Below are 11,647 nucleotides of genomic sequence, written 5' to 3' on the forward strand. Positions count from 1 at the left end.
ATTGAGAGTAAAGCCCTCACTCTGTAGCTAGAAGATCTGCAGCAAGAAGTTACTTCACCTCTCTGGGCCTCAGTCTCCTGCTCTGTGCGATCAGGCTAATGGAAGTATACCACCCATTGTTGTAGGAAAGCTGAGAGGGTTAGGAAACAGGAATGATCCAAAGGTTGGCCCAGCACCTGGATCCTTCACCAAACAGGGGAAACTCCACTCGTGGACACTTGATGGTCAGTGCAATTTGCAGTTTCAAGGGGTCCCAATCCAAGAGGACTCCGGGGCCCAGAGCCCAGGTCTCCGGTGGTGGGATTTACCACCCAGAGACAAGCCTGGGGGACGGATGGGGTGTGGAGAAACGGAGGCGGCCCTCATGATGGGTGGCTTCTCCTGCCCCAGAGGCTGTACACGTGCTGGAGGGAAGGAGGAACAGAGCTCGGCCAGGGTCAGGGTGGGGGTGGGGTTTAGGTCCCCTTGACACCCCCTACACAGCCCGCATCTCAACTCAGGGTTCAACTGGCTTGCGGGGTGGGTGGGAGAGGGCAGGGCGGGGCAGGGCCGGCCTCTCTCGCCCTACTAGGGGGTGGGGGGGGCGGGTCCCCTGGGAACCGCTCCTCCCGCCTGCCGCCGCTTTAAGAGGCTGCTCCGCAGCAGCGAGCGGGGCCGGAGCCGCAGCCCGAGCGAGCAGAACTGAGCCGAGCCGGCAGGTGACGGCAGCGGCATGACCGGCCACCACGGCTGGGGCTACGGCCAGAACGACGGTAGGCATAAACCCCAGCCAGCCCCCATCCACTGGGACTCGCCCCTGACCCTCCCACCCAGCGGGACCTGCAAGCCCCCTATCCTCCAGGCGAGACGGGGACCCTTCTCCCATCCAGCCCCCAGAGCCCGGCCCACCCGCCGGGTCAGAGCCCTGGCTCCCCCGCACCTGGCGCAAAGTGCGCGCCGCTCTCCGTCCGGCCCCGCCGCCAGCTAGCCACCCGCGGCCAAGCGCGTCCTGCCTCCTCCTCCGCGCAGCCCCTGACGACCCAGCTCGCTGGGACCTGGGCCGGACACTCACTCTCTCATCCCCCGCTGGAGTGCGCAGCGGGTGGAGGTAGCCCAGGGCAGCTGGGGGCGGGCTGAACGCAGCGCGTTGCGCGGTGTATGTGAGGGGAGCGCGCACGGCTGGTGTGCAGTGACCTCCCCGGAGCTGGGCTCCGCGTGGGCAAGGGCGCGGTGTCCCCGGCAGAGTTTGCCCGTCGAAGTGTCCAAGCTTTCGAGTCGGCAGGTATGTGAAGGAAGGGAGCATCTAAGGGCGCATGGATGTGTCTGCGTGTCTGCCTCTGGCAGGGTGTCTGAGCACGTCCCGGTGTGAGACAAGGGAGCCGGTGGCCCACATCAGCTTCCTGGTCTGACCCGGAGAATAGCTCATCGATCCTGCCTCAGTTTCCTCCTTAAGACGCAGAGAAAGAGAGAAGAGGCAGACGGTAAGAGCCAGACCGCTTCAGTGTGGGTCTGCGGCAGGGCAGTTCCTTTGAGGCTATTTCTTACCAAGCTGGGGTGGGGATGTGGAATAAGGGTTCTTAGCTTTCCCCGAGGAACCAAGATCCAGAGGAAACCCAGGCAAGGCAGGTGGGGGTGGGGAGAAGGGGAGTGCTGGTGGGAGGAACACCCCCATCCCTACTTATCTACAGAGAGGCAGGCACTCTGTGAGGGGTGGATGGGGGTCCTGGGTACCAAGTCTGGGGGTCTGGAGGTTACAATTGGGCCAGAGAAAGTTAGGGAGGTGCTGTGGGGTCTTTGCCTCCACTCTGAGGTCCCAAGCACACAGGAGCATATTTTGAAGGGGAAAACCCTGTTTGGACATGTGAAAGCTAGAAAGAGATTTTCAGAAAAAGGCAAGAGAGATGCGCAGAGATGCAGAGAGAGGCAGAGAGGGGCAGGTTGACAGGACCCTCCTAGAAGATTCCCCCACGCCCAGCTTCTGCTCCCAGCCAGCTTCTGGATGCCTTCCCCAGAGTCAAAGTCCACTGACTCTAGCCTTCTTGCTAGTCCTGACCGCCAGCACTGAATGTCCAGTATCACATTAGCTCTGCCCTGTAGCTGGCCTCCCTGAAGCTGCTGTGCCTCACCCAGTCCTGGGTCACCCACCCTAGGGACAGTGAGGGCGGGAAGGACAGAGGATGGAGGTGCCGGCATGAGGCATGCTCACAGGACTTCAAAAATAACCCACAGTGGGTCTGGGCCACGCTTCTGAGTCATCCACTGGGGACACAGCTCTGTCGGCACCTGCTGCTGTTTTCTCAGGAAAACTTAAGAAGCCAAAAACGGGGAGAAGCACCAGCCGGCAGTGGCTCTAAAAATAGGCTGCATCTCAGGATGTTCCCCAGGGAGATGCCGAGCCTTTCGGCTGCAGATGGAATCTATGGGAGGCAGGTGGTGGGTGCTCGTGGGTGTGCACACAGGTGTGCATGTGTGTGCATGAGCATGTGTTTTGCTGTAGTCTCTTAGTGCAGACCCGGGTTTGCAACAGGGTTATCTCTGTGTGAGGATGCCTATGTGTGTGTCAGAGATACTTGGAAGGGCTGCACACTTGTACACATGTGTTACCGGGCCTGCCCGCTCTGGATGCGGTGAACTCAGGCCACTGTGCACATATGTTTGCGCACATGAAAATCTCCCTGGACCTGCACATGCCCAGGGAGGGCAGCTGGGGGCAAGGCATGCACACACTGTGTGTTTACTCCTGTACCCAAGTGTGCATGCACACGTGCACAAGTGACCCTCAGTGCCCTCATCTGTGAAATGGGAATCACACTTGTCTCTACTTGACAAGGCTATTATGAGAAGCAAATGCATGTCATAGAGCCAAAGTGAAGTTGATGTGAGCTTTTGTTATTGTTATTATGAATACCGCCTGGAACTTGGTCAGATGCAAGAAGAAGCCAGGCACTCGGTAGGGTAGGGTCAGGGACCTCAAGGCCCTGGGGACCTCTCTAAACATATGCTGGGTGTTGGGGAGGACTTGCTACCCCAAACTGCCCCTGAGACTGTAGCTTTTGTGCGCTCCCTTCCTCACGTTAGCTCTCTGGATCTCCTATCAGCTATGAGTAGAGAGCTTTGGAGAGGTCATTTCACAGACAAGAAGATGGAGGCTAAGAGGGGAAGTGGCAGAGCTGGGAGTGATGCTCCAGACCATGCGACTCCATAGCAGAGGCTGACCTCTGAAAGGATATAGCACGGAGACCATCCCCCACAGATGCCCTCGTCTACAGCCCTGAGATCCAGGCTGGCCTGAATCCTTGCCCTCTCCCCGCCATCTGCAGGCCCCTCACACTGGCACAAGCTGTATCCCATTGCCCAGGGAGACCGCCAGTCACCAATCAATATCGTATCTAGCCAGGCTGTGTACTCGCCCAGCCTGAAGCCACTGGAGATTTCCTATGAGTCCTGCACATCCCTCAGCATCGCCAACAATGGCCACTCTGTCCAAGTGGACTTCAATGACAGTGATGACCGAACTGGTAAGTGGTCCCTGCCAGCCACTACCACTCTTCTCCCTGGGATCCTAACCTGATTGGGGCAGGCTCAAGAAGGGCAGAACGCTATACTGGGAAAGGAAGGCTCCACTTTGTACCAGCTGTGAAGCCTCAGTCTCCTGATGCATAAAATGGGGGACATTAAGACCCTGTTTCCCTCCTTGGGGTCACAGAGAGAAAAAAATGAAAAACCTGGAGTGATGTCTGTAGTGCTGGCATGTAGTAGATGCACAAGAAATACTAATTCTCTTTCTTCTCTTTCATTCAGTTCTTGAGGTCGGGCTTGTTTCCACTCCCTGCCCCATCACTGACCTGCTGTGTGGCCTAAGGCCAAACCCTCCTCTGTGTGTGATCTGGTTAATCCCAGCAGAAAGAGAATGGAGCTAAAATGTTCTGCATGCCAGGCCACTTGTTAAGGTCATAGGCAGTTGGTTTATTCCTCTTAAGAACCTACCTCTAAGATGGGCTAGCAGAAACTTAGTAAGCTGGGGAGGGCCAGAACCTACCTGGTCCTACTCCGAAGTCTCCAGCCCACCTATAGCCTCAAATCCCAACTACCTTGGACCAAAGGGAGCCCAGTGGGAACTTGTGGCAGCTCCTTCCAGGGTCTCTTTGCCCTGGGATTAGAGGGTTCCTCCATGATAAATTCCTAGACAGAAGGCTTGGGAGTACTCCTTAGTATAGGGATTTTTGTCCTTATGACCAGGCCTGTGAGGGGTCGAGGGGGACAAGGAGGGAACCTGCTAAAGTTCCTTACATAAGGAAGTGACTGGTACTCTGCCCCTCTGTCTCCGACCTCTGCCCCCCATACATGCAATGAAAGTACTCAGGGGAACTCAAGTTTCAAATAGAGGATCAAAAGGCAGACAAGAGGAGGAAAGCCAGATGGGAATGATCTTATTTGCTTAATCCCGAGTTCTCTGGTAGGCTAGGAAAAAAGGGAAAGAGGATCAGTTATAATTCTTGCTGCAGAAGGGAGGAAATTCAGCAGATCCTCGGAAGAGAGACACAGCATTCCTGGTACTGAATTCTAAGTAAAAGGCTCTCGCCCAGAACTTTGGGGAGGGACATGGGGCTCTTGATGGCATTGTTGTTGTTGTTTAGTCACTAAGTCGTGTCCAACTCTTAGCGACCCTGTGGAATGTAGCCCGCCAGGCTCCTCTGTCCTTTGGGATTTCCCAGGCAAGAATACTGGAGTGGGTTGCCATTTCTTTCTCCAGGGAATCTTCCCAACCCAGGGATCGAATCTGCATCTCCTGCATTGGCAGATTGTTTACCGCTAAGCCACCAGGGAAGCACCAAGGATCACAGTTTGTGAAGGAGTAGTTTTCAAGTGACTGGACCTTCAGAATAACCTTCAGAGGGCACTGAGGGCTCGATTCAGACATAAGTAGCTCAGTGAAGGCCACTCTTGCAAGGGAGCATTCCTCTGGACTACGGATCCAGGGGCTTACTTTCTAGCCTGGCTGGGGTTCCCTTCTTAATAGAATGCCCAGGCCTGAGGGGTTAGGGGCCCAGTGGAAAGAAAGTAGGCTTAGGAGTGAGAGAGTTGGGGCTCTGCCACTTCCCAGCTGTGTGACCTTGGGCAAGAGATCTACCTTTTCGAGCCTCTGTGCCACATCTGGCCAGGGGGGTAACAATGTGTCCCCCTCTAGGCCACTGTGGGGGTTGATGTCTGCAGAGTGCCTGAACACACAGTAAGTACACCGAGAATGGCAGTGTATTCTGTGGTCAGGATGCAGAGAGTAGGCGAGGAAGCCAAGCTCAAGGGTTAGAGAGGGAGGTCACTGTTTAAGAGGTTACACTATGGAGTCCCAGGTTGGGCATGCTTGGAAGAGTGAGCCTCCACAGTCCATATCAGAAGCTCAGTCTGTAGGCCCTCCCCAGGATGGAGGCATCCTCACCGGGCCTCAACCCAGAGCCACCATCTTCAGGCTCAGTTAACCACCCAGCATTGCCATGGACAGACCTGCTGCTCAGGTGAGGCAGGACAGTGAGACGGGGCCTCTGGGCTGTCCCATTATCCTCCTCCTCGAGGGGCCCACAGGGGTCAGGGCCCCGCCCTAGTCACCCATCCTGGAGGGGCCTAGTGGAACTCTGAGCCCAGGGCCGTCACCTGATCCAGGAGCTCACATTCAGGCCTGGCGGGGGCTCCCTCCACTGCTAGATCTATTTCAGCTAGAAATTCTATCAGTCCCAGGAAGCCTTGTGTGTGGCCTCTGCTCACTGGGTATCAGAGTAGGAAAGTCACAAAACCAGCATAAATTGCCCCTGCCAAAGAGGCCATGAGGGCGGGACTCTGGACAAGACAGGGGCCTGACCCTTGGAGTAGGGATCCTCAGGAGCTGGCCTCTGGACATCAGGTCCTGGGGAGCCACCAAGTTCTGGGCAGGCAACACAGCCTGGTGATTAGGGCCTTGGGCTCTGGACTTACATGAAGTAGACGTGGGCTTATATCTTAGCTCAGTGCCTTGCTGTGTGTGACCTTGGGCAAAGACCTTGCCCTCTCTGTCTCTCGGTTCCTCCTTTATACAATAGGAATAATAATAGGTTCTGTCCTGAGTTACCATGAAGACTAAAGAAAGAGAATCCTTCTGACCCAGCTCTGAGTCAGGGCTGCAGGCATGGGACATCTACCGTTAGTGGTGAAGGGGGTCTGAGAAGCAACATCCTAGCTTCCACTGGAAAGTGGGCAGGAGTGGGGAGGACAGCCTGATGGAAGGATGTACCCTGTCAGTACCAGACTCCTCTGTCACCTACAGGCCTCCAGGATTTCTGCCCTGGCCCAGTCAAGGGCATAGGGAACTGCGTGGGGACTGATCCAAGTCCATTTAGCCCCAGGAATGTTCCAAATGAAAAGTTTATCTCCCTTCTGGGCACTGCCCTGATGCTAGTACTGCCGCCTGATGCTAGTGGGGTCTCTCACAGCTATTGCTACAGGTCCCCCTTCTCCCCGCAGTGGTGTCTGGGGGCCCCCTGGATGGGCCCTACCGGCTTAAGCAGTTCCATTTCCACTGGGGCAAGAAGCACGGTGTGGGCTCGGAGCACACGGTGGATGGCAAGTCATTCCCCAGCGAGGTAAGACCCTCCTCTGCCTGATGGGGGAGGGAGTGGGGCACTGGGGAGTCAGGGGTTTGCTAGGTGCCCAGTGTGGGGCACTGGAGGGAGTGAAGTCCCTAGGGGACCTCCACCCACCCTCAGCACAGGGTCTTCCACCTGAAGTTGGCCCACTGTTGTGCTGATCTGTGTGTCCAGAAGGAATTTTCTGAAGGGCAGATCCAGTCCCATCACAGCCTTGCAACAGCCCTTCAAGGATTAAGCCTGGCATTCAAGAGCCTGCGTGACCTGGCTTTGCCTGGCCTCATCTCACCTTGACCTTTTCTCGTACTGACCTACATGTAATGAATCCCTGCCCACACCTGGCTCTTTCATGTTGCTATTGTTATTGTTTAGTCACTAAGTCTTGTCCTACTCTTTTGCAACCCCGTCGACTATAGTTTGGCAGCCTCCTCTGTCCATGGGATTCTCCAGGCAAGAATACTGGAGTGGGTTGCCATTTCCTTCTCCAGGGGATCTCCTGGACCCAGGGATCGAACCCACATCTCCTGTGTCTCCTGCATTGGCAGGCGAATTCTTTACCACTGAGCCACCTGGAAAGCTTGGCTCTTTCATACCTCTAGGCATTTACCTATGCTGTTCTTTCTGCCTGAAATACCTTGCCTGGAGAGTTCCATTGGGTAACCTTTTTCTGATTCTTTGGCCTCAGCTGCAGGGTCCACTTCCTCAGGGAGGTGTCACATTAGATGGTCATTATCTATTGCACAGTTCATGGAGGGCAGGGCCTGAGCTCTTTGGTCCCTTGGGGCTCAGGAAAGGATCAGACCTAGAACAGGGTTAATGCTATCTTGACCCATGGCTCCCAGAGGAGCCCCTCCTGCAGGGGGCCAGGAGTCCTGTGGGAGTGAGGGAAACCTAGCCCTGAGCTCTCACGGACCCTGGGAGGTACTACGCACTGGCCTGGCCTGTTGTTGCCCTGTAGCTGCACCTTGTTCATTGGAACGCCAAGAAGTACAGCACCTTTGGGGAGGCGGCCTCGGCGCCCGATGGCCTGGCTGTGGTCGGTGTCTTCCTGGAGGTAAGGGGATTACCTGGGGCCCAGAGGGCCATGGGAGGCCTGGTGCCACCCCTAGTCCCAGAACATAGTGAATTCTGGGCTCACGCTGCCTTCTCTCTGACAGACGGGGGACGAGCACCCCAGCATGAACCGTCTGACAGATGCGCTCTACATGGTTCGGTTTAAGGTGAGACCAGGGGTCGGTGTCCTTGATCCAGAGCAGCCTGGGAGGGGAGAGAGGGCCAGGCTAGATCATGGAGTGGGCCCTCCCACTCCTCCATCCTGCAGCAGACCCTTGCAGAGGTGAAGGGTGCAGGTCCGCAGCTGTGGGGCGCTGCGACTGACTCCTCATCATCAGTGTCCATGGCCCCGCTGTGTGCCCAGAGTGCTGTCTGGTTGGGTATAGGATTCATAAGATGCTTATCCCATTAATGGTCCTCCGACAGGCAGCACCACTAAGGTTTGTCAAGGGCAAAGGAGAGAACATGGTGCCCTGAGAGCTTTAGGAGCCACAGCTTTCTAATGCAAAAGGATGGGTGATGGCCTCTGGGATCACAGACATTTGCCCACAGTTTGCATCAGTGGGCCATATAAGCCTAAATCCTATTGACAGAAATGGGTGGGAGGGTGCTGCTCTCATCCTGGTGGGAGGTCTATGCTGATTCCTGGGTCCCCCACCCTGGCCCAGGGCACCAAGGCCCAGTTCAGCTGCTTCAACCCCAAGTGCCTCCTGCCTGCCAGCCGGCACTACTGGACCTATCCCGGGTCCCTGACGACGCCACCGCTGAGCGAGAGCGTCACCTGGATTGTGCTCCGGGAGCCCATCCGTATCTCTGAGAGGCAGGTGAGTCCTCCCAGAGGAGCAGATGGAGGGAGGTGACATTCAGGCACACCTGGGCAGCATGACCATAGCAGCCCACAGCCTGCGGTCCCACCGTCAAGGTTCCTATTTTTTGCTAATACATGTTCAGATTCTTGGGTGGGGGTCAGCTTGGTTGTTAGTCATTAGGACCTGGACACAGGCTAGAAGGAGCGATCCCTGGATCCTGGGACCGCCCCTAGCATGCTAGAACCTGAATGCTGCATTTGCGGACGATTCTTAGCTAGAGCGAAGATTGGGACTGGAGCTACACGAGCAGGACCCAGGTTCAGAGGCTCTTTAGTGAATAAGTCACTGAGCTTGGGGGTCCCAAACATGAAACGAGTGGGGAGAAGTAGGGACAAGCCCTAGGAACAGGAGGAGAGAGGGGCAGAGCTGGCTGGGCAGGGTATGCCAGATGATGTGTCTGTCTGGGGTCAGAGGGGACCACAGCTACCCTACTCTGCCCTGAGCATCTCTTCTGCCTTAAGATGGAGAAATTCCGGAGCCTGCTTTTCACCTCAGAGGAGGATGAGAGGATCCACATGGTGAACAACTTCCGGCCGCCACAGCCACTGAAGGGCCGTGTGGTCAAGGCCTCTTTCCGGGCCTGAGCTGTCTACCTGCCCAGCCAGTCACCGGGGCACCATCTTCCCAAGGGCTTCCATGTCAGCAGACACCAAACCATCCGAGGCTCCCTGCCTGGGGTTGCTGTGGACCCTCCTTCAGTTGGCTTGCTCCTTGGCCACGCTGGAGGCTTCTTGACAGGACCCTCAAGTCGGGGGACACCTTTCAGCAGCCCTGGGGACAGGAAGGGACCTAAGCCGAGTGTGGTCCAAGCCTGAGGCTGCCTCTGCTCTCCAAGACCCAAAGGCCCCTGGGAACCTCCTCTTGTCTTCCCCACTGGCAGTGGCAGCAGCCCTACCCCGAGCTCACACTGTGACGGATGAGACCAAACTCTCTGGGGCAAGCAGCTGGCACTCCTGGAAAGACTCAAGCAATAATTAGAAGAGTGGGCAGAGCTGCCCTCTCAGCATTACCTCTTCTGCGGGCCTCCGCCATGCACGCACCTCACTGCCAGGCCATTAAAACTGGGACTCAGCCTGCTGCGGGTGACGTGGCCTTCTCCCTCCAGCCACCTGCTGCCATAGGCAGGCACTGGTTACAGCTTATGTAGTATCTCCCTTCATCCCCACCCAGCCACCAAAGCCACCTACATGACAATCCCTCCATGCACTGATTAATAAATTCAATCATTCATGCAACAAATACCCATTGAGTGCCTGTTTTCTATCAAGTACTGTTCTGGACATTGGAGAGGCCATGGTGATGAGTCAAGCATGGGATGTTGAGAGGCCATGGGCACTGAGCTCAAACTGCGATATCTTCATCTGGTGAAGGGATTAAATTCCAACCAGTGTTCCAAGGCAGAGAGATGGGAACAGTGTGTTTGAGCAGAAAGAGCAGGGGTGCCAGCTCCCAGGTGAGAGCCCAGGGTGTCTGTGGAGTGGAGAAGCACCAGTGGGGCTGGAGCCCTGGGGGAGGGCCTGGGACTGTCTCCAAGGCTAGTGGAGTCAGGAAGGATCTGGAGTAAAGGGAAGATGAGGCCAGATGTGCAAAGGTGGAGATCCCTGGGGAGTGTTGGGGGGCAGGCAGGAGTGGCAGCAGGGGGAGATGGTGGTCAGCGGCCAGGAGAAAGAATACAGGGCGGTGGAGGCTGGGAGCAGGGGGCTGAATGAGAGAGATTTAGATAGCATTTATCTATTAATGAGGGAGGGGGGAGGGGGAGTGCAGAGTATGTCCCTGGGTAGAGAGAGGTGACAGGAAAGCCTGGGCAAGAGGGGACCAGGAGGGACAAACAGCATTTGTGGGGCCCTGGAGAGGAGTGCTAGGAAGGAGTGAGGTGTTGGGGTCTGAGCCAAGAAGAGAGGTAGAGGGTGGAGGGAGGTTTGGAGCATCTTCATTCAAGGTGGTAGGTGAGGCTGAGGGGCTGGAGGAAGAGGGTACTCAGTGAGGGATCCAGCCCAGAACCAGGGCACAACCCTGGAGAGATGCTGCTGAGGGGGAAAGCCACAGAGTGGGGTCTGAGACACTTAATGAGTGTTTGGAAAGGTGAGGGGGGCAGGTGGAGGGTCTGAGGAGTCTGAGGCAGGGTGGGCTTGGGGTGGGATAAGTGATCTCTCAGGGTGCAAAATGTAAAGGGGCATGCACCCTCAGGTCCCAGCCCTGCATCTGAATGATGTTGAGAGTACACGTCTCCTTAAACGTGCACCTGAAGTGCCTTGCTGGACTCAACATAGTCCCAGCCCAAGTCCAGAAGGGTTGGAAACCCAGCTATCGCTGCACCCTAGATGAGCCAGAGCAGGGAGGATGGTGGACAGTGGGGGCACTGAAGAGTAGGGCGGGGAGTAAAACTGGGACAGCAAATGTATGCCTGAGGCTGTGAAGGGAGAGCTGAGGGGATGCAGGGTCAAGGTTTTTGGAGAGATGGGCCAGGGCATGCCTGGGAATGAGGCATGTTCAGGATGTGCGTGAACATCCTTGGGGAGGAGGCCAACCTGCAGGTACTGGTGGGGCCATGGGCGCATCTGTGTCTACTCACTTTGGCCGCAGCTTGTCATGGTCACTATACCAGGAGGCACTCCAAGGTCATGGGACACTTCTGGGCTTTGGCTGAGACCATGAGGAGAGGGCGGAATTGGGCCTCAGACCTCTAGCTTCAAGCCCAGGGAGGCAGGGGAGGGAGAGGTTTGCTCTGTTGACAATGCCCCTTTCCGCTCTCATGCTCGGGGCATACCTCTCCCCAGTGTGTCGGGGCACAGGAGGCACAGGTCCCTCGCCAAGAGCTGCTCCTGCACAGGGTCAGACAGTTTTACTCCTGCAGGCACTCCTGGCCTCACCTAGGGACCGTTTTCTCCCTCCACGTTGATGATGGTTAAAGGGATGGTGTCTGGAGGACAGCGTTTGCTCAGCTTGAGGGAAGTAACGCTAGTAATGGGCCTTGGAAGGCAGGCAAGGGGCTTGGGGCAGGTATCTGACTCTCTCCTTATGACCCAAGAGCTGTCATAACCCCCATGTTACAGGTGAGAAAGATGAGTCTGGGGGAGGTTAAATAGACATGTGGCCGAGCAGAATTTGAAGCTGGATTTGTCCGATAACCCG

General features: G+C 56.3%; 1 protein-coding gene across 1 annotated transcript; it reads left to right on the forward strand.

Moving 5' to 3' along the window:
* The first annotated feature begins 634 nt into the window (after positions 1-634).
* Positions 635-9,754, forward strand: CA7 (carbonic anhydrase 7). Its single transcript, XM_070770720.1, has 7 exons — positions 635-752; positions 3,300-3,497; positions 6,472-6,590; positions 7,552-7,647; positions 7,751-7,813; positions 8,315-8,470; positions 8,977-9,754. The coding sequence occupies exons 1-7, from the start codon at positions 713-715 to the stop codon at positions 9,097-9,099; spliced, it is 795 nt and encodes a 264-aa protein (XP_070626821.1). The 5' UTR covers positions 635-712; the 3' UTR covers positions 9,100-9,754.
* The last annotated feature ends 1,893 nt before the right edge of the window (positions 9,755-11,647 follow it).

This window comes from Bos indicus, chromosome 18 (assembly GCF_029378745.1).
Source record: "Bos indicus isolate NIAB-ARS_2022 breed Sahiwal x Tharparkar chromosome 18, NIAB-ARS_B.indTharparkar_mat_pri_1.0, whole genome shotgun sequence".
Classification (NCBI taxonomy): domain Eukaryota; kingdom Metazoa; phylum Chordata; class Mammalia; order Artiodactyla; family Bovidae; genus Bos; species Bos indicus.